Source organism: Polyodon spathula, chromosome 30 (assembly GCF_017654505.1).
Source record: "Polyodon spathula isolate WHYD16114869_AA chromosome 30, ASM1765450v1, whole genome shotgun sequence".
In the NCBI taxonomy this organism is placed as follows: Eukaryota; Metazoa; Chordata; class Actinopteri; order Acipenseriformes; family Polyodontidae; genus Polyodon; species Polyodon spathula.
The window spans coordinates 1,397,783-1,416,506 of NC_054563.1; the positions used below are offsets into that span (position 1 = coordinate 1,397,783).

Below are 18,724 nucleotides of genomic sequence, written 5' to 3' on the forward strand. Positions count from 1 at the left end.
GGGATCTAATTTGTCTTCATCCTGGTTAACACCGTGGAATTTGTATAACGATTAGAGAATCAGGCTCGCCTCAGGACGGCTTCCCCCTCTTGAGAAATCCGGGCTGGCTGTTAACCTGCTGTGGCTGGTGCAGCACTCAAAGTACTCGCTTTTCAGGGTCATCTGAAAGGCCATGGCTGTTACACAAAGTTCAGCCTTGAAATAATACAAATAATAATACGCTGTGCCTGTGAGTGAGCATCATTGATTCGAAGGAGGGGGTAGAGCTGGGGTCTCAAGAATAGATCAAGCACTCAAGGAAGTAGATTGTGCCATGTTTGAAGACCAGCAGACAATCGTAGTGCTGGGAACTTTCTTATGTGGAGGAGGAAGTCAAACAACAAGAGGAAAACGGCACATGCTCTGATTTCGCACAGGAAGTTCCCAGCACCTCCTGCCTGAGTGAGATAAGAAAACTCCCATGGTCTGCTCGCTACGAGGCCATCATCATCAGCGATTGCTTTCGACTGTCCTCAATCTATCCAGCAGCTCTCTCCCTGCTCCTCAGCACGCTGTCAGGCTACAGAGCTCGAGCGCTACAAAGAACGACGCTAAAAGAAGCCTTGAGATTGCGTGAGCAATTGAGATACGCTGGCTAGTGCTAGCTGTGCTGCTAAGACTGCTGGGTCCCATGTTGGACGGCAATGTGAATGAGACTGCATGGCTTTAGTGTGCTTGATGGCCCATTCGTTGTCTTTTGTTTGGGTTACTGTAGGCTATTAATTTAAGTCTGGGGAGTAGCGACATGACAGGTGCTACGGTAATACTTAGGCAATGGGTTTCCGTGTCGTAGCAGAATTCATTCAAGGAGGTTATTTATTGATGGCTTTCCCAGTAATGAGTCTAGAGGATGGAATTGCACCAGTGTTCCATCACTTTTTTTGTCTTTACGTCATTGTACTGTACGTGTGTGTGTGTGTGTGTGTGTGTGTGTGTGTGTGTGTGTGTGTGTGTGTGTGTGTGTGTGCGTGTGTGTATCTGGCTGTACAGACTGTATTTCAATGACTTGCTTTCCGGCTTCGTTAAAAGTTTCTAAAAGCCTGCTGCGCCGTGTCAGCTATGAGTCACAGTTTTGTATTTTTTAAATTAACACAGTGGGTTATTTCCCATGAGAAAATAAACATTCGGCACGTGATTTACTGTAAAGGTATACTGCAGGATGCTAAGTAACAGCATCATGAGTATGTAATTGTTTCCCACTAAATATAGGGGCTGGAAGCTCTTTACCCGGATTCATCAGTCGCACGTTTTCTTTTTTGAAGGAAAAAGTGCAATGAAAAATGTTACTACATTGAACAACTAGCATATTTAATTTAGGGGCTTGTAAACTGTTTCTTAATTTCCTTTCAGAAATAATAATAATAACAATGATTTGGAGTACATGTACTTACATTTTTGATAACACTTATCCAGAAATATGTGATCCGTTGTTTCAACTTTTTGAGAGGACTCAGAGTCCTATAATGTTTAGATATGTCTAAAATGTTACGACAATGAATATCTCCAGTGTCATAGCTAAAAGTACATTCTACAAAATCTGAAACAGGGATGAACTTCTAGCTGTCCACAAGAAATGCTGATAAACTCCCCAGCCACTGCAACACACACATATGCTCATACACACAAGTACACACATGTACACACACATACACACGTACACACACGTACACATACGTACACATGCGTCCCAAAGTAATAGAAATGCTATTCGCTGAAATATGTAAGAAACCCAGCTCTCATATTTGTCTTCAGATTGCGGAGAAAAAAAACACTAACATTGTAAGAGTCCAGCTCCCAGTTTAGTTTCGTTTTTCTGCATTCTTCTTCTACACCCGGATTCTTGTTGTAGAAATATTCACATTTGCCAATTTAGGAACTTCTTTGTTGGGGCGTATTCGCAACTGCACGGGCCAGAGCGCCGTGGACAGCAGCAAAAGAACAGACGCCAAAAATATTACTCTTGAACTGGATTCTTCTGAACAGCAAAGTCACAGCATCATCAAAGCAGTCTTGGGATCAAACCCCACACAACAATAGGAACATGAGCAGCAAAGTTGGAGCACTTACAGTCCCTTGGTGTTATTCCGAGCGCACGGGTGCCATAGCCACTGGATTCTGGGCGGTGGAAACCCATGGGAAGTGCAGATCAGTGCTTGCTTGCTGCCCACAAGGTAGGTGCCAGGGTCTTGATAGGACACAGCCTTTTCACCAATCTGGGGCTTCACTGCAATGTGAAACACACGTACCATGCAATATAAAAAATGAGCATTGCTAACATAGTAATTAAGAGGGTTCATACGGATTCTAGAGCAGCGGGGTCCTGCTTCTGCCCAGCTGTGCAGGAGTGAGTTGGGAGTCATTGGCTGAGCTTACATTTGAATCCAGGATATCCAGTCTCTTTTATATCGTTTCCGCCAATTGACCGCCAATCCAACGGATGTTGGCGGTTCGTTCCCAGCAAGCCTTGTGGCTAACATTAATTTGTTTACAAAACTGAAAGCTATTGCTTTCCTTCTGACATATCCTCTTTCTTTTCTTTTTAAATTTGGAATTGCCAATTATTTTACCCTTGATTTTCTCCCAATTTGGAATACCCAATTATTCAACATGGCTCACCACTGCAACCCCTGCATTAACTTACAGACAGGAGGACGAGCGCTCGCGTCCTCCGAAACGTGTGCCGTCAGCCGTCCACTTTTTTCTACACTGCAAGCCCGCCGTGAAGCCATTACAGAAGTACAGCATCAGAGGACCATGCAGTTCTGAATTGCACACAGGCAGAACTACAGTGTGCAGTTCTGAATTGCACACAGGCAGAACTACAGCGTCAGAGGACCACGCAGTTCTGAATTGCACACAGGCAGAACTACAGTGTCAGAGGACCACGCAGTTCTGAATTGCACACAGGCAGAACTACAGCGTCAGAGGACCACGCAGTTCTGAACTGCACACAGGCAGAACTACAGCGTCAGAGGACCACGCAGTTCTGAATTGCACACAGGCAGAACTACAGCGTCAGAGGACCACGCAGTTCTGAACTGCACACAGGCAGAACTACAGCGTCAGAGGACCACGCAGTTCTGAACTGCACACAGGCAGAACTACAGTGTCAGAGGACCACGCAGTTCTGAATTGCACACAGGCAGAACTACAGTGTCAGAGGACCACGCAGTTCTGAATTGCACACAGGCAGAACTACAGTGTCAGAGGACCACGCAGTTCTGAATTGCACACAGGCAGAACTACAGCGTCAGAGGACCACGCAGTTCTGAACTGCACACAGGCAGAACTACAGCGTCAGAGGACCACGCAGTTCTGAACTGCACACAGGCAGAACTACAGCGTCAGAGGACCACGCAGTTCTGAATTGCACACAGGCAGAACTACAGCGTCAGAGGACCACGCAGTTCTGAACTGCACACAGGCAGAACTACAGCGTCAGAGAACCACGCAGTTCTGAACTGCACACAGGCAGAACTACAGCGTCAGAGGACCACGCAGTTCTGAACTGCACACAGGCAGAACTACAGTGTCAGAGGACCACGCAGTTCTGAATTGCACACAGGCAGAACTACAGTGTCAGAGGACCACGCAGTTCTGAATTGCACACAGGCAGAACTACAGTGTCAGAGGACCACGCAGTTCTGAATTGCACACAGGCAGAACTACAGTGTCAGAGGACCACGCAGTTCTGAATTGCACAGTCAGAGGACCACGCAGTTCTGCAGGCAGAACTACAGCGTCAGAGGACCACGCAGTTCTGAATTGCACACAGGCAGAACTACAGCGTCAGAGAACCACGCAGTTCTGAACTGCACACAGGCAGAACTACAGCGTCAGAGGACCACGCAGTTCTGAATTGCACACAGGCAGAACTACAGTGTCAGAGGACCACGCAGTTCTGAATTGCACACAGGCAGAACTACAGTGTCAGAGGACCACGCAGTTCTGAATTGCACACAGGCAGAACTACAGTGTCAGAGGACCACGCAGTTCTGAATTGCACACAGGCAGAACTACAGCGTCAGAGGACCATGCAGTTCTGAATTGCACACAGGCAGAACTGCAGAACTACAGGCAGAACTACAGTGTCAGAGGACCATGCAGTTCTGAATTGCACATAGGCAGAACTACAGCGTCAGAGGACCACGCAGTTCTGAATTACACACAGGCAGGCCTGCAGGTGCTCGGCCAGCCACAGGGGTCGCAGACGTATGGTGAGCCAAGGATTCCCCAGCTGACCTAAACCTTCCCTGCCCAGGCAGTGCTTGGCCAATTGTGCGCCGTCCCCTGGGAGCTCCCGTCCACGATCGGCAGTGGCATAGCCTGGATTTGAACTGGCGATCTCTAAGCTAAAGGGCATAGCCTGCACTCTGGGCGAAGTGCCTTTACTGGGAGCCCCTTCCTTCTTACATTCAGGGGCAGCAGGGTTTCAACCGGGGTTGAGTGAAGCATGGAAACAAGGTATTAATCATTTGCATCTGAGACAAACTGCCTCCTACTACAGCAAACTCTGGTGGCAGGTCATTTAAAGGCACCCTCCTATTTTTAGCAGTCACTGAAGTGATGATTCTGCATTACACCCACAAAGTTACCCAGTAGGAGCGCAGTGGAGCCTAGTACAGCACATTCTGCATGCAACAGTCTAAAGATCAGTCACTACAATTATGCCCCACCTCCACCTGCACCATTAATCCAACCATATTCCAATATCCAAGAGCGATTGCAGCCAACTCCACCTGCAGTTGCAATCCACAATCCAAGAAACCTGTTTGTGTCTCTTTTTTTTGCGTGATTGCTATTAATAAATTCGCCCTCCTCCAATATTTCCCTAACAGTATGATATAGTCACAGAAAACATATTATTTGTTCTGCAGTTGCAGTTAAAACCAGCCTCCTGCATCCTTTCACATCGGACTCTCATTGATTAGCTTCCAATAGCTGCTGAAGTTGAAGAGATCGAGATCTTTCAGCCTGACAACCTAAGTTGGGCTGACTTGAGTCCCATTGGAAATCAATTTGGAATCTGATGGAGTGTGATTTGAAATCGCTTTCAAGTCAGTCCCAGTGGAAGGTGGAAATGTGGCATTTGTTTTGAATGACGAACATTACGATACAGTTCGTCACTGTAAGGCTTAGGCTGGGCAAAGACTCTGCTTACCATTAACAACAAGGGAGACAGTCAGGTTCCTGTAGAGATTGTGCTGCTGGATCCCCAGCTTTAGGGTGTAACTCCCAGCGTCTTCTTCAGATACGTCTCTGATGATTAAGGTGTATCCGTCAATCTTGTAGCGAGCACACTTCTCAGCAGCAATCATTCCATCTTTAAGCCTGTAGGAAACAACAGACGCTTTAAAAATCTTCTAACAGCGCGGTGCTGAGAGATGCAGAGAAATGTTTCAGACAGAACATCTTTAAATATGTGTATACATTATAGAATAAAACATAACTATACTAATAGAACTGCATCTGTAACACTTTAGTTGATCTGTATTAATTGTTGTTTTTTTGGTATGACAGCACTATGGATCTGTAACACTTTAGTTGATCTGTATTAATTGTTGTTTTTTTGGTATGACAGCGCTATGTATCTGTAACACTTTAGTTGATCTGTATTAATTGTTGTTTTTTTGGTATGACAGCGCTATGGATCCGTAACACTTTAGTTGATCTGTATTAATTGTTGTTTTTTTGGTATGACAGCGCTATGTATCTGTAACACTTTAGTTGATCTGTATTAATTGTTGTTTTTTTGGTATGACAGCGCTATGGATCTGTAACACTTTAGTTGATCTGTATTAATTGTTGTTTTTTTGGTATGACAGTGCTATGGATCTGTAACACTTTAGTTGATCTGTATTAATTGTTGTTTTTTTGGTATGACAGCGCTATGGATCTGTAACACTTTAGTTGATCTGTATTAATTGTTGTTTTTTTGGTATGACAGCGCTATGTATCTGTAACACTTTAGTTGATCTGTATTAATTGTTGTTTTTTTGGTATGACAGCACTATGGATCTGTAAACATAATTTACTCCTATTCCCACTTTACATGGATGGTAATAAATAGTGAATAAAATTTTTGGCTCTAAGTTATCTTGATAGGCTGGTTCTCCATACAGATAATATAATACAGAGAATACATGAGCATGGTTCATAAATGAGAGTGTGCTGTGTACAGTACATGGTTAATGAGAGTGACTCCCGTGTGCTGTGTACAGTACATGGTTAATGAGAGTGACTCCCGTGTGCTGTGTACAGTACATGGTTAATGAGAGTGACTCCCATGTGCTGTGTACAGTACATGGTTAATGAGAGTGACTCCCATGTGCTGTGTACAGTAAACGATTCTCATACCATACAACCTCCGGGGAGGGGAATGCTTTCACTTTCAAGGAGAGCTTGAAGGAGTCCTGACCAGCAGTCACCTCCACTGTAGGCCTGTGTCTGTATTTCACACTGATGAAGGGTTTGTCTGAGTAAAGAAACAAAACATGTTCCATACGTTACAATATGGGAAACACTTTATAATATAGGAAACACTTTAATTGAGAGACCGTTGTTATGTTTGTTCTTATAACACTTGTCAAACAAATCAAAAAGGGAAGTTATAATTCATTGTTATTTTTTCTAATCATAATCTATAATAGTTCTTATCATAACTAATAACATGTTTATAGATGTCACATAACCTCATGTAATAGATATGTGTACAGTGTGTAGCACAGCGTGTCAGATTCCCTGCATGTTTATCTCACAGCTTTCCACTTAACCCCTCAATAAAGAGACACACAGTGTACACCGATCTGCGGGTAACCCTGAAAGGCTTGTTCATGATTCTAAAAGAACACTGAGAAGATTCTTCCTGGCAGTCTTTCTAATCTAATGAATCCCTTCCTACATATCTTTTTTTCTCTGTTTAACTAAAGTTCATGGAAAGAAATGGAAAGATAAAAACAGGTCTGCTTTAAGACAAGGATGTCAGTTTTTTTCCTCACCATAAATAACAAGGGTGGTGTTTGTGTCTCTGGTGGAAGGACCGCTCTGCACGTTGCAGGAGTACACGCCCCTGTCAGTGTCCTTCAGCTGCTTGATGACCAGGATACTGTGGAAGATGTTGGAGCTGCTCTGGTCAATTCTATTGGTGATGAGAGCAGAACTGTTTCCCTTTAAAGAAAACAAGAAGCCAGACAATTACTTCACTGTGTGTATATGTGTGTGTGTGTGTGTGTGTATATATATATATATATATATATATATATATATATATATATATATATATATATATATATATATATATATATATATATATATATATATACATTGTATTGTGTAGGAGTTAAAGACCAGCTCTGCTTTTGTCAATGGTCTTGGTGCTATTGCTCAGAATTTGGTAGGAGGGACTGTTACAAGATTGAAGGTTAATGGTAATGTGATCAATACATTTCTAAATACTACTCAGGAAAGACTGGCGCTGTATCAGTTTATGCATAAATACATGAATTTGCAGGTTGCTTTGTGACATGGACATTTTAAGAGCTAAACAAAGCAATTTAAATGCTGAATCTGCAAACATGTCCTGTATGCACGGGTCTGACGGTTGCTTTGTGAGGTGGAAAGTGAATTATAATCCTGCTATGTTCATAGAACGTATGAATACTCAAATGGATCTACTCCAAATCATTACGAGGGCAATTTCTTTTTAAAAGAGAAAAACAGTAGTTACTAACATAGTCAGAAACCGATACCAGTTAGTTAAGATAGTGGGATTAGGGTTCTAATAGAAACAAGCCATTGTATCGCTCACCTTGCCTGGATAGTCCCACGTGATCTGGACTCTGGCATTCCACTCCGCTGTAACAGTGCAGTTAATTGCTAGCGTCTCTCCCCTCAGCATCTTGAGTGGGTTAGTGGCATTGAGGTACACATCAAAGATTGTATTCACTGCGTTAAAGAAGCATGAACAACCATAAGCGCCATCGCCACACATTTAACAGCATTGACATACAGTAGGGGTGTCTGGGGGGCTATTCCACGCCAGGTTTAACAGGTAAAATGAGACCATGAACTACTTCAGGGTCTGGATGGAGGTTTATTTGGTCCAATTAAACAATACAGAACAGGGCTGGAATAAAGTCCAGGAGTGGAAGGGCCAACCTTGGCCACCCCTGCTTTACATCTATTACTTTCTCGTGCAAATGGACCAACCTTGTCTGTGTGTTAGGTATTTGGTGCTGTAGAGAACCCCATTGGAGGTCGCCTCGCATGACAGAAGCCCTATAAACTGGTACGTGGGATCAGGGATGATGAATCCATGCTTGCTGTTCCAGATAATTTTTTTGCCATCGGGGATCAATCTTTCTTCTGGGAACTGAAGCAACAACAAATGAAAAGGTTTGTCAGATCCTCAGTTGGGTAAAACTACACTGGATCATATTGTTGTAGTTTCTGTGTGTTCCCCAGCCTCTGGATAGTATAGAATAAGGGATGCAACGTAACAGAAAGCAGACAATGAACAAAGGAGGCGCCAGAAGCATTCATTGAGTACTGCAGTTAATCCATGAATGAGGAAAGCCAACCTCATGAGCGAATTAACCACAGCACTCCATAGACACCCATGGGGTGTTCTGTTTATATAGCAGGCACACTGGATTGAAAAGAAAGTATGTTTAAACCTGAACAGCTGAATCTGGAGAATTACCCTCCTTATATTAAACGCTGCATCTGTTTAGCAATGTGGCAAAATCTAAACAGTGCAATTTGACCCGTTATTCTGTCACTGGATTTGAATGAATGCAAGATACAGTACTCTCAAGACGTACAAGATATCTAAATGAATGCATTCTGTGTCTGATTAAAAGTCTACTAATATGAACGAATTACCATCGACAGTGCTTATGAAAGTTATACTTTGCAATTCCCACAGTTTACCCTGGTTTGCCATGCTTATTAATATGCTTTACTATGCCTTGCTGGTCTTTGCAATGCTTACCTCTGTCTTGCCATGCTTTCAGCATGCTTTAATATACTTTGCTAGGATTTTATTATGGTAAACTTTTATAAGGGATCGAACCTAAGAATAAACCGTAAAGACACTGAAGAAAACAGCTTGTTATGAATTTATGACTGTTATGAATGTGTTTGAAGTGCAGGTGGTGGTTTATGCACTATATGTAACTATGAATCACATGGCCTGTCGCGTGACCGAAGCTCTGTGAGGATCAAGGAGGTAGCCCTGTGAAACATTGCTTTAAGCAGATCTACGGGGAGGGTGTGTACGGGAAAATGAAGCCAATACTTAATCATAACAGTGGATCAGCTTATGACATAGGACCTGTTGATTGTGCTCTGATTGAAGATACACAAAAACAGAGCTGCAAGGAAATAGGTGGGTCCACTGTACTCTCAATAGGAAACAATGATTCAAGTAAGGTACAACATGCATCACTGCGTGACCAGGTATACAAGAACACTACGTTTACCGACAGGCACAGTCTAATGAGTGCATTTCAATCTCATTGCGTGAATCCCAAATATAAACATATCATCACTCCTAGCAGATAGCACCAGCTATCACATGACCAAGCCAGCTTCCTCTTCTACACCCAGGAACACAAGAGCGGAGGTCAGCGAGCGAGGATAAATGCCAGCCGTGCAGCTGTCCTCTCTGAGCTCAATGGGCACCTGGCCAGCAGGGTTCGCTGTAGCGTGAGGAGGAGAAATAGTTAGTTCCTGCCAGTTTTGCCTCTGAAACCCACGGTAGGGCCAGAGCCAATGAGATAATCCTTTCGGAATCCCCAGCGAAGATCGGCAACTCCGCACAGCCAGGACGCAAACCTGCGCTGTATGACTCACCCTACACACCACATGGCTGTGCTTTTACCAGGTGAGCCACTCAGGGACCCCTCATAAATAAATGTGACTGATGGCTCATTACAAATAAAAAGGAATCTGGTTAAGAAGGAGAGCACAGCCAAACAAAAAGTCAGGTTTTGTTGTTGTGTTTATCACGAATTTCAAAAAAGCTATTTGACTTTTGTCTTGTGTGCTGAAGAAGGAAGAACATTGTTCAATTTACAAAGTTCTCTGCTTTTGGTGAATATGAGTAGTGGTGTCAGGCAGTGGAAATAGGGTCAAAGGGGCAAACATTTCCGCAGGTGGGTTCATGTGATGACAGTAGAAGTTTGAGGCTCAACCTAAAGTACTGTATGAAACTCCAGACTGGATCATTATGAACCCAGAGCTGTGGATTCTCGTATGAGGGATTCTGTGCTCAAAGCTATTTAAGTAAAATGTGCATGCTGGGGGAACCACTGTGCTTCCAAATGAGTCCAAAACACCAAGCCCCCTTAGCAGCACAGCCCTGCACTCGGCTCCTGTTCCATTGTGCAATGCACCTGCACTGGCAGGGTGATTCACACATCAAACAGCCATGAGGAACAGCACCTTGTCAGCATTCAAAGAAGGGGTGCAGTCTCATTTTCAAGGGTGTTCTGTAAATCATCACAAGCATAATGTTCCCCTTGTTCAAAACAGAGCGATATCAGAGCCAACGGCTCACATGCAAGCCAAGGCCTTTGAGAGCACCCCCACCACCTCTCTTTAAAACAAACTTCCTCTGTAGCCTCTGAGTCTAATTAAGGAAGGAAAACGGCAGCAATCATGCAAACCTCGGAAAGAAAGCGCAGCGAGGCGTGTTCCCAGCTTTACCCCGGTGGCAGCAGAGCTTCCTACCAGCTTCATCTACATTACTTTCCTCCTCTATTCAACGAAGACAATGAAAAAGCAATCAGAGATGCTGAATGAGCTGCCCTGACTGCAGTGAGATTAAACGCAGCACACACTGGACGGGAAAAGGCGGCTTGGGCTAGTGGAACCAGGAGATCCTGAACTAATTTGAGTCACAGCCTAGCTAGAAATCTTATTCTACCGTATATGTAATAAATGTATTTTAATCACACATCGTTGTTTTATAATCTGCAATTAACTGAGCAACAGCACCCCGGTTAGATAGTCATTTGGTAGCTCGGTAGATGGTTGGATTACAATTTGGACTCAAGCTAATCAATGTGTGTGAGAAAGCAAACGCAAAGACTGTCTGGGGTGTTGCCTGCTTTCTCTCGTATCTCAACCATGTAGAGATGTCTCTTCTTCTACTGGTCCTCGAACCCTAATCCTACCTCTAACCCTAACCCTAACCTTACTGTCATCTTGTGCACAGATCTTACAGAACAATTGTAAAGTAAAACAAAAACAAACAAAAACAAACAGCAACACTTTTCTATTCAATAGCAGTTCCTCAGCACAATCTCCTTTTTTTAATAATTATAATAATTTCTAATAAATAGGGTGCCTCTTATTGTATAAGAGATTAAGAAAGATAAATTTGCATATTCACGGGCCTCTTATCCAACAAGATGACATCACTAATGCAATAAGAAACACTCTACACACAAGGCATTCTCTTATATAACAGTAGCTTTATCCAGCAGTACATATTGTTTCTCCTGTGGAACATTAAGGTGTGGAGGACAGCCTGGCGTTCTTCCACTTATGGAGGCGTCTGCTAAATACACGATCCGGCGAAGATCTCCTGACCTTTCCAGGAGGAAGTCCAGAAGGTTCTTGATAATGAGGAAAAGTAAAGCCATTACCAGAGTCTTGAGGTCACTGAAACTCTCCAGGGGAGAGGCAGCTCTGATAGGACTTCACGATCAGTCACAAGTGTTATTATTATTATCATTATTTCTCTCTTGGATGTACAGGAAGACAGAAGCGCCATGGCGTGCTGTTAGAGGAAAGTCCTCCTTCACTTAGATTGGAACTGAAACAACAGCCAAACTACTTAGGGAATGATGATTGAATCCTGCTGAATGTTATCCTAGAACAGCCAAGTGACCCACAAGCTGACATTAAAACACTCATTGTACAATCCGCAAAATGAAACGTTGTCAATCTTGTCTGGTTTCCAGCCTCAGTGCAGCACAAGACTAGAGTGTGAATAAGCATAGGAACATAGAAAGTGGATTAAACTGTTTGGGTGACTGTAAAACAATGGTAGTTGGTCATTCCCAACAATTGTACTGTACAATCCATCCATTGAGGGGTTCTTAATTCAAGTTGCAAATTATATCCTTTTAAATGAACCAATGTTGATTTGCAATGTAATTTTTATTTTTTATGGTCAGATTAACCATTGTCCAAAATATTCTCGAGGAGGGGTTAGGGTTAGGGTTATAGCATGCTAAAAAATGTTTACATTAAGTACATTGTAACTATGCATAATAACATGGTAATTATGTGTAAGTACACCTGTATTTACTAAGTAAATACTATGTAAATACACAATAATTAGAGACTCTTTATGAAAAGTGTTACCGAACTTCGAATCTTTTGGTAAAATGAGTGTCTCATTTTTACAGCACATTACTTTCACTCAATCATAAAATCATGTTTTTCTGCAGGTTCAGTTAAACACAAACTAAAGTTCCCCAAAACGAAAGCCACGTTGTTTACAAGAAAAGCATGCTATTTAGAATCCTTCATTACTACAAATATACAGTATGCATTCTGAATCAGTATGTGCTATAATTACATAATAAAAGACCCCACATTCCTAGATGCAGGTGAAGCTGGTTGGTTTTAGTTTTCCAGCTCCAGGACATGCTGTTGATAAGAGACCTACCTTCTTTAGAGTGACAGGGATGTCAGGCGCAGTCACTCTGCAGGGGATGATCAGCTTTCTTCCTTCTGTCAGGTAGACAACCTCCGGGATGCTACTGTGCAGCTCCAAGAAGGGCTTCAGCGCATCTGAAACAAGAGAAAGCCACACCATCGCTCAGACTATCACACTACGGGAATGTGTACCAGTTCACAGCGTCACTCAGACTATCACACTACGGGAATGTGTACCGGTTCACAGCGTCGCTCAGACTATCACACTACGGGAATGTGTACCGGTTCACAGCGTCGCTCAGAATATCACACCACGGGAGTGTGTACCGGTTCACAGCGTCGCTCAGAATATCACACCACGGGAGTGTGTACCGGTTCACAGCGTCGCTCAGAATATCACACCACGGGAGTGTGTACCGGTTCACAGCGTCGCTCAGAATATCACACCACGGGAGTGTGTACCGGTTCACAGCGTCGCTCAGAATATCACACTACAGGTGCCGTGACTCGGATCTCATAGAATGGCTGCAGCCGATCGGCAAGGTTAAAGGTGGTAAGGGTGTAACGGGCAGTGTTGTGTGATGCACTGTCGTTACGGATTCTGTCCCCTGTCGGTGAGATGAGAGGAGGTTAAAAGCTCTAGAACCACGAAGGCAGTTGAGCAACTTGACTCTTTTGCATCGCGGTTAAGATGCTCGCTCCACCTTGTTACATGTGCAATAAATGACATTTCTTTCTTTAGCTTGTAAAAGCTGCAAGCAGGTTAAAGTTGATCTGAAATTCCACTTACTTGTTAAAAACAGAATAAACTACAGCTATTTCTAAGGACATCTGAGATCTAGCTTCACTAATTAAGTTTTTTTCTCACTAAGCCACCTGGTATTTTGTCACAGACTTTCAAGGGGTGAAGGTCAACGAACGTGTCATGACAACTGGACTTGCCGTTCTCTAGATATACAGACAGTCGTATAGGCAGACAGAGAAACAACAGACTCCATATACCCCGAGATTGTGCTACATTATTATGGTCCTTAGCAAGTTATACATTTCTCCCATATCCTATCGCTTCTAGATGGTTCCACTGTTCTGCAGCACAGGGAGGTTTTGATTCTTTACAGTGACACACAATTATTTGCTTTGCGAATATGCTTGCTGAAAGTATTAGCCTTTCTTTGCAGGTCACAGATTTTGTATTTCATTTTTAGAAATTTTAAAACAGTTTGTGTGGTCTCTTTGGAGTTCGAGAACTTGCCCTGCCATAATGTGCATTATAAAATAGATACATAGATATGAAAACTTAACATGGTACAGTTATACACACTGTGACTGAACAGAATATATTAATTTACTGTACAGTTGACTGAGCCAACAAGCTCCACAGGACATGAGTTCAACTGTATTAAAAACTTTTATTTTCTTTTTTAAGTCACAGTGCCATTTAAGGTGGTGGGTGTTGTCCAGCCATTGTTTTGTTTTTAAAAAAACTGACCTGCACATTTAACAAAAGTACCCCAAGGAATATTTAATCCTGCATTTCCTTTACACTTTGATTCTGAGGAAAGACTAAAAATGAACTTGTGTGTTATGGCAACATAAACAGTTTCAGCTAGGACTGGAGGTGCGGTAAAGATCGGGGGGGGGGGGGGTCTTAATAACCATCAGCAGTGAAACAGCGTACTGTACTACTCCCCCGCGGCTCGCTCATTCGTGTCACGAAACCGAAGGCCAAGCAATGTAGAGCGTTGTGGTTTCCTGAATCATTAGAAGTGGTGAGGGAGAGCGGCAGACAGAGTGTCACCAGCTAGCCGTGCCAATGTAACACCTAGGGGACTAGATCCACTCAAACCTCTCTCCTCTGCAGGTTATTATCCCGGCCACAGGAAGCTGACTGCTTGGCAGACAAATTTTTATGAGCTTCCAACCCTGGGAAAAAAACACAGCCCTACTGTGTATTGTTGTGGGTGGGTTTTTTCTGTTGTTTGTTTTCATCTAGTCAGCATCCAATATAGTTATTTTCATCCCAGAATATATCCAAAATAACTTTCCACTATGCTTCAAAGTTAACTGTGAGTGTGTGTGTGAAAATGACAAATCAAGATTTCATAAGCATTGTAGATATTGCAGGGGGCAAATAGAGGGCAAGGGATTGGTGTCTTCAGGGTTCCATGGAAAACATGTAGAATTTGGAATGAGCAGGACCTTGTGTTCTATTACGATTAGAAGGCATTATACTACCTGTAGATCTCCTCTAGGCTTTAGAATCTTTCTGCTAACTTAGTTCCAAGCACCATGACCCTGTCCACTATGGGAATGCCAAACCTGAAAACCTGAAAATACCAGTTGAACTTTTATTGCCTTGACTCTATAGAGACTTGACATTTCTGAACAGAAAATGGTATCAATGCATTGAAGACTAATAATAATAATAATAATAATAATAATAATAATAATAATAATAATAATAATAATAATTTCATATTGTGTTTGTGGTGGCTACTTAAATAGGAAATTTAAATCGGTTTGAAATATTTAAATGATAAATGAATGCACTTTAGTTTATATGTTTGCCTTCACACAATGAGTGGGTCCTGAGGTGGAACACATGGGAACAGGCTGCTGTCTCATTCAAACACACGGGAACAGGCTGCTGTCTCATTCAAACACATGGGAACAGGCTGCTGTCTCATTCAAACACATGGGAACAGGCTGCTGTCTCATTCAAACACATGGGAACGGGCTGCTGTCTCATTCAAACACATGGGAACGGGCTGCTGTCTCATTCAAACACATGGGAACGGGCTGCTGTCTCATTCAAACACATGGGAACGGGCTGCTGTCTCATTCAAACACATGGGAACGGGCTGCTGTCTCATTCAAACACATGGGAACGGGCTGCTGTCTCATTCAAACACATGGGAACGGGCTGCTGTCTCATTCAAACACACGGCGCTAATATGGGAAGCTGATTAAAACAATGTCCTGGCACAGGAAACAATTCAAAGCCTGTAGTGATTCTGATTCTGTCGCAATCTGTTTCCCAAACTGTGAGCGACACAATAAAACATTGACAAGATTCTTGTTCAGTAGAGACGATAGGCAATGATCGTGCAGGACAGAACCCCAGCAAGGCTTTCTGTATTTCCCTTGTTTTAAGGTCACTACATTGGCTTCAAAATGCTGCTCCTCGCTTACTGTGCAAGTAGGGTTACCATATGACTCAGTGTACACAAGGACAGTTTGGGACGGTTCAGGCTGTTCAACTCACATCACAGTGCGTAGTCCTAGTGTACATGGAGTCATATGGTAACCCTATGTACAAGGATATTACTCATGGTTCTATCTGTGTGAGTTACTTGTTCACTATAAACAGGCTCTACAGGGTCACATGGGTTAATCCACCCACTTCCAATTAGCAAATTATCAAGAATCTGGGGGTGAAGTGCTGCCCCTTACCTCTGATGTAAACATACACAGCTGCCTGTCTCTTTCTCTTCTTGGTGGAGTATTTGCAGGCATAGGCTCCTGTGTCCTGCGCCGAGGCCCCTCTCAGGGTGAGGCTGCTGCAGTGCAGCTGGTCCTGAAATCCACACCTGTACTCTTTGATGCTCAGTCTGCCTTGATCAGGGTGAACGCTATCGGGGGACGTCCAGGCAAGCTGTGCCTTTCCCCTGCAGATACAGAACAAAAAAAACAAGTGGTACAAGGGAGTGCTACTCCTCTCAACACAGTGTTAGAGAAACCAAACTCAATTTATTAGTTGCAATGCCTCTTTCTTGGCAAATGTTTATGTCTCACTTGTAAATAAGCTGTGCAATGTGGTAAATCTTATGTGTTACTGCATAATCATCTCTAGATACAATATATGCATATGTGTGTATATGATGGATATGTAGTATTGATATAACCCAGCACACGGTAATACCTGGGATCATCCCCACACTTACTTGCACTGCAGCTGCAGAGTCTGGCTGGCCTGGATGACGATCTGCTTGCTGGTCACGCTCAGCACTGGAGTGTTCAGTCTGGAGCTCGAGCGAGAGCCTGCAACAACAGGAAAGCACTTCATGTAACCTGCAGATTCTCCTGCATTGCATGACAGCACTGAGTAGAGGACTGGCCCTGCACTGTCACTGTTGGCCTCTCTTTGCTGAGCAGCCTATATTGTACTGCTTACCCCTGCTATTGTGTTACAGCAATGCCATCAACTAATGCAAGCACTTGTTGGAATGCTGGCCCTTCATTACAATAGAGAGCTCTGTTGAATTGACAGGCTTGTTTGCAAAGTGTCCGTGTGTCCATGCTCTGTGGAAGTAAGGCTTTGGTTCAGGGTGTCAGGCTGTTCTGCAATAAGAAATGGGCAGTTTGCCCACAGTGTGAAATCAGGCCCACTGTATCCCTGATGCATACAATAGTAGGATATTAAACCATTTGAGTGTCTTTAGCAGGAGGTCCTGTCATGTCACAGACAGCCAGAAACACTAGGCTTTGCGCTTTTAGCCTTTCATTTTAACGATATAGTCCTGCACCAGTTTGGGTACACCGTCAGAAAAAACTTTACAATCGCTGTTTCCCATTGGCGCTACCACTTTGTCAGTATATCTTACTCTCATGTTGGTATTGGTGTCACACTAGGGTTACCACATGACTCCCTGTACACTAGGACCGTTTGGGACAGTTCAGGCTTTTCAACTCACATTGCAATGCATTCTGGTACGTTTTACCTGTCACAAGTACCACAGCAGGACTACACTTACCAGAATGCATTGTAATGTTAGTTGAAAAGCCTGAGCTGTCCCCACTGTCATATGGTAAGCAAATGTAATACAAACAACATGCTGATATAGTAGGAAAAAACACACATTCACACACGCATACACACTTGCACGCACACACACACACACACACACACACACACACACACACACACACACACACAGACACACTCACAAGCACGCACGCACGCACGTACATGTACACATTTTTAATAACAAGGATTTTTCTGCTTTTAAAGGGTTAATTTAAAGACTTGTTTAAAAAGAATGATATAACGTGATATAAACAAACAAGCTGTGAGGTGCAATGTATATATTCTCACAGCCAGCCCCGTCTCGCATCTAATCCCACACTTTACACATGCACTTGCTATGACTCATACTGAGACTGTGTGTGATTATTCTATCACTGCCCCTCCCTCTCACATCTACATACAAACTAAAGGCATTACTTTGTTAAGGCATTAGATGTATCTGCTTCCACTGTGGTACGTAACCTGGGCATTATATTTTATTCTTCTATGACCTTCGAAGCCCATATTAAAAATGTCACGGATAAGGCCATTTATCTTTCTCTGATGCTGAAAAGCTGATTCACGCTTTTATTACTTCTAGGCTTGATTACTGTAATGCCCCTCTATCTGGAGTCTGTGAGAGAGTTATAAACAAGTTGCAATATGTGCAGAATTGTGCCACCCGTGTTTTAACCCATACAGCATCTCGGGAACACGTTACACCTGTGCTTTTTAAACTACATTGGCTCCCAATATGATTCAGGGTTGATTTTAAGATCATGCTCCTTATGTGCAAGTCTCTCCATGGCTCTACTCCAGGATACCTGCGAGAGGTGCTCATGTCTACTCTCCTGTCCGCACTCTCCGGTCTTTCAGGATCTGTGTTGATGCTCGCTCTTACTGTCTGGAATGCATTTTTATTGCTTTTTATTGCTTTTTATTGCTGTATTTTATTTTGCCCTGTCGTTTGTTATTTTGTCGTCTATCAACTATGTTAAATGCTTTGAGATTGGAAAGGCGCTTTATAAATAAAATATTATTATTATTATTATTATTATTATTATTATTATTATTATTATTATTATTATTATTATTATTACTCTGAAGCAAAATGAACTTTTCTGGAAGCCCTACTTTCACTTAAAGGGCAATCCCTGTTCTGATGAGTAATGGGTTTGAAATGGTGCAATACCCCTTCAATAGAAACATCCCTTCAGCTTGCCG

General features: G+C 42.9%; 1 protein-coding gene across 1 annotated transcript in view; it reads right to left on the reverse strand.

The window, feature by feature from the left end:
* Window positions 1-6: 6 nt before the first annotated feature.
* Window positions 7-18,724, reverse strand: part of LOC121302747 (vascular endothelial growth factor receptor 1-like) — a 28,299-nt gene continuing 9,581 nt past the window's right edge. The window contains exons 2-10 of the mRNA XM_041232908.1: window positions 16,659-16,755; window positions 16,168-16,382; window positions 12,725-12,849; window positions 8,248-8,410; window positions 7,847-7,983; window positions 7,038-7,206; window positions 6,397-6,514; window positions 5,201-5,370; window positions 7-2,263 (exon numbers count right to left, since the gene is read on the reverse strand). Coding sequence (XP_041088842.1) covers window positions 2,103-2,263; window positions 5,201-5,370; window positions 6,397-6,514; window positions 7,038-7,206; window positions 7,847-7,983; window positions 8,248-8,410; window positions 12,725-12,849; window positions 16,168-16,382; window positions 16,659-16,755 — 1,355 coding nt within the window. The 3' untranslated portion in view covers window positions 7-2,102. The remainder of the gene's footprint in view (window positions 2,264-5,200; window positions 5,371-6,396; window positions 6,515-7,037; window positions 7,207-7,846; window positions 7,984-8,247; window positions 8,411-12,724; window positions 12,850-16,167; window positions 16,383-16,658; window positions 16,756-18,724) is intronic.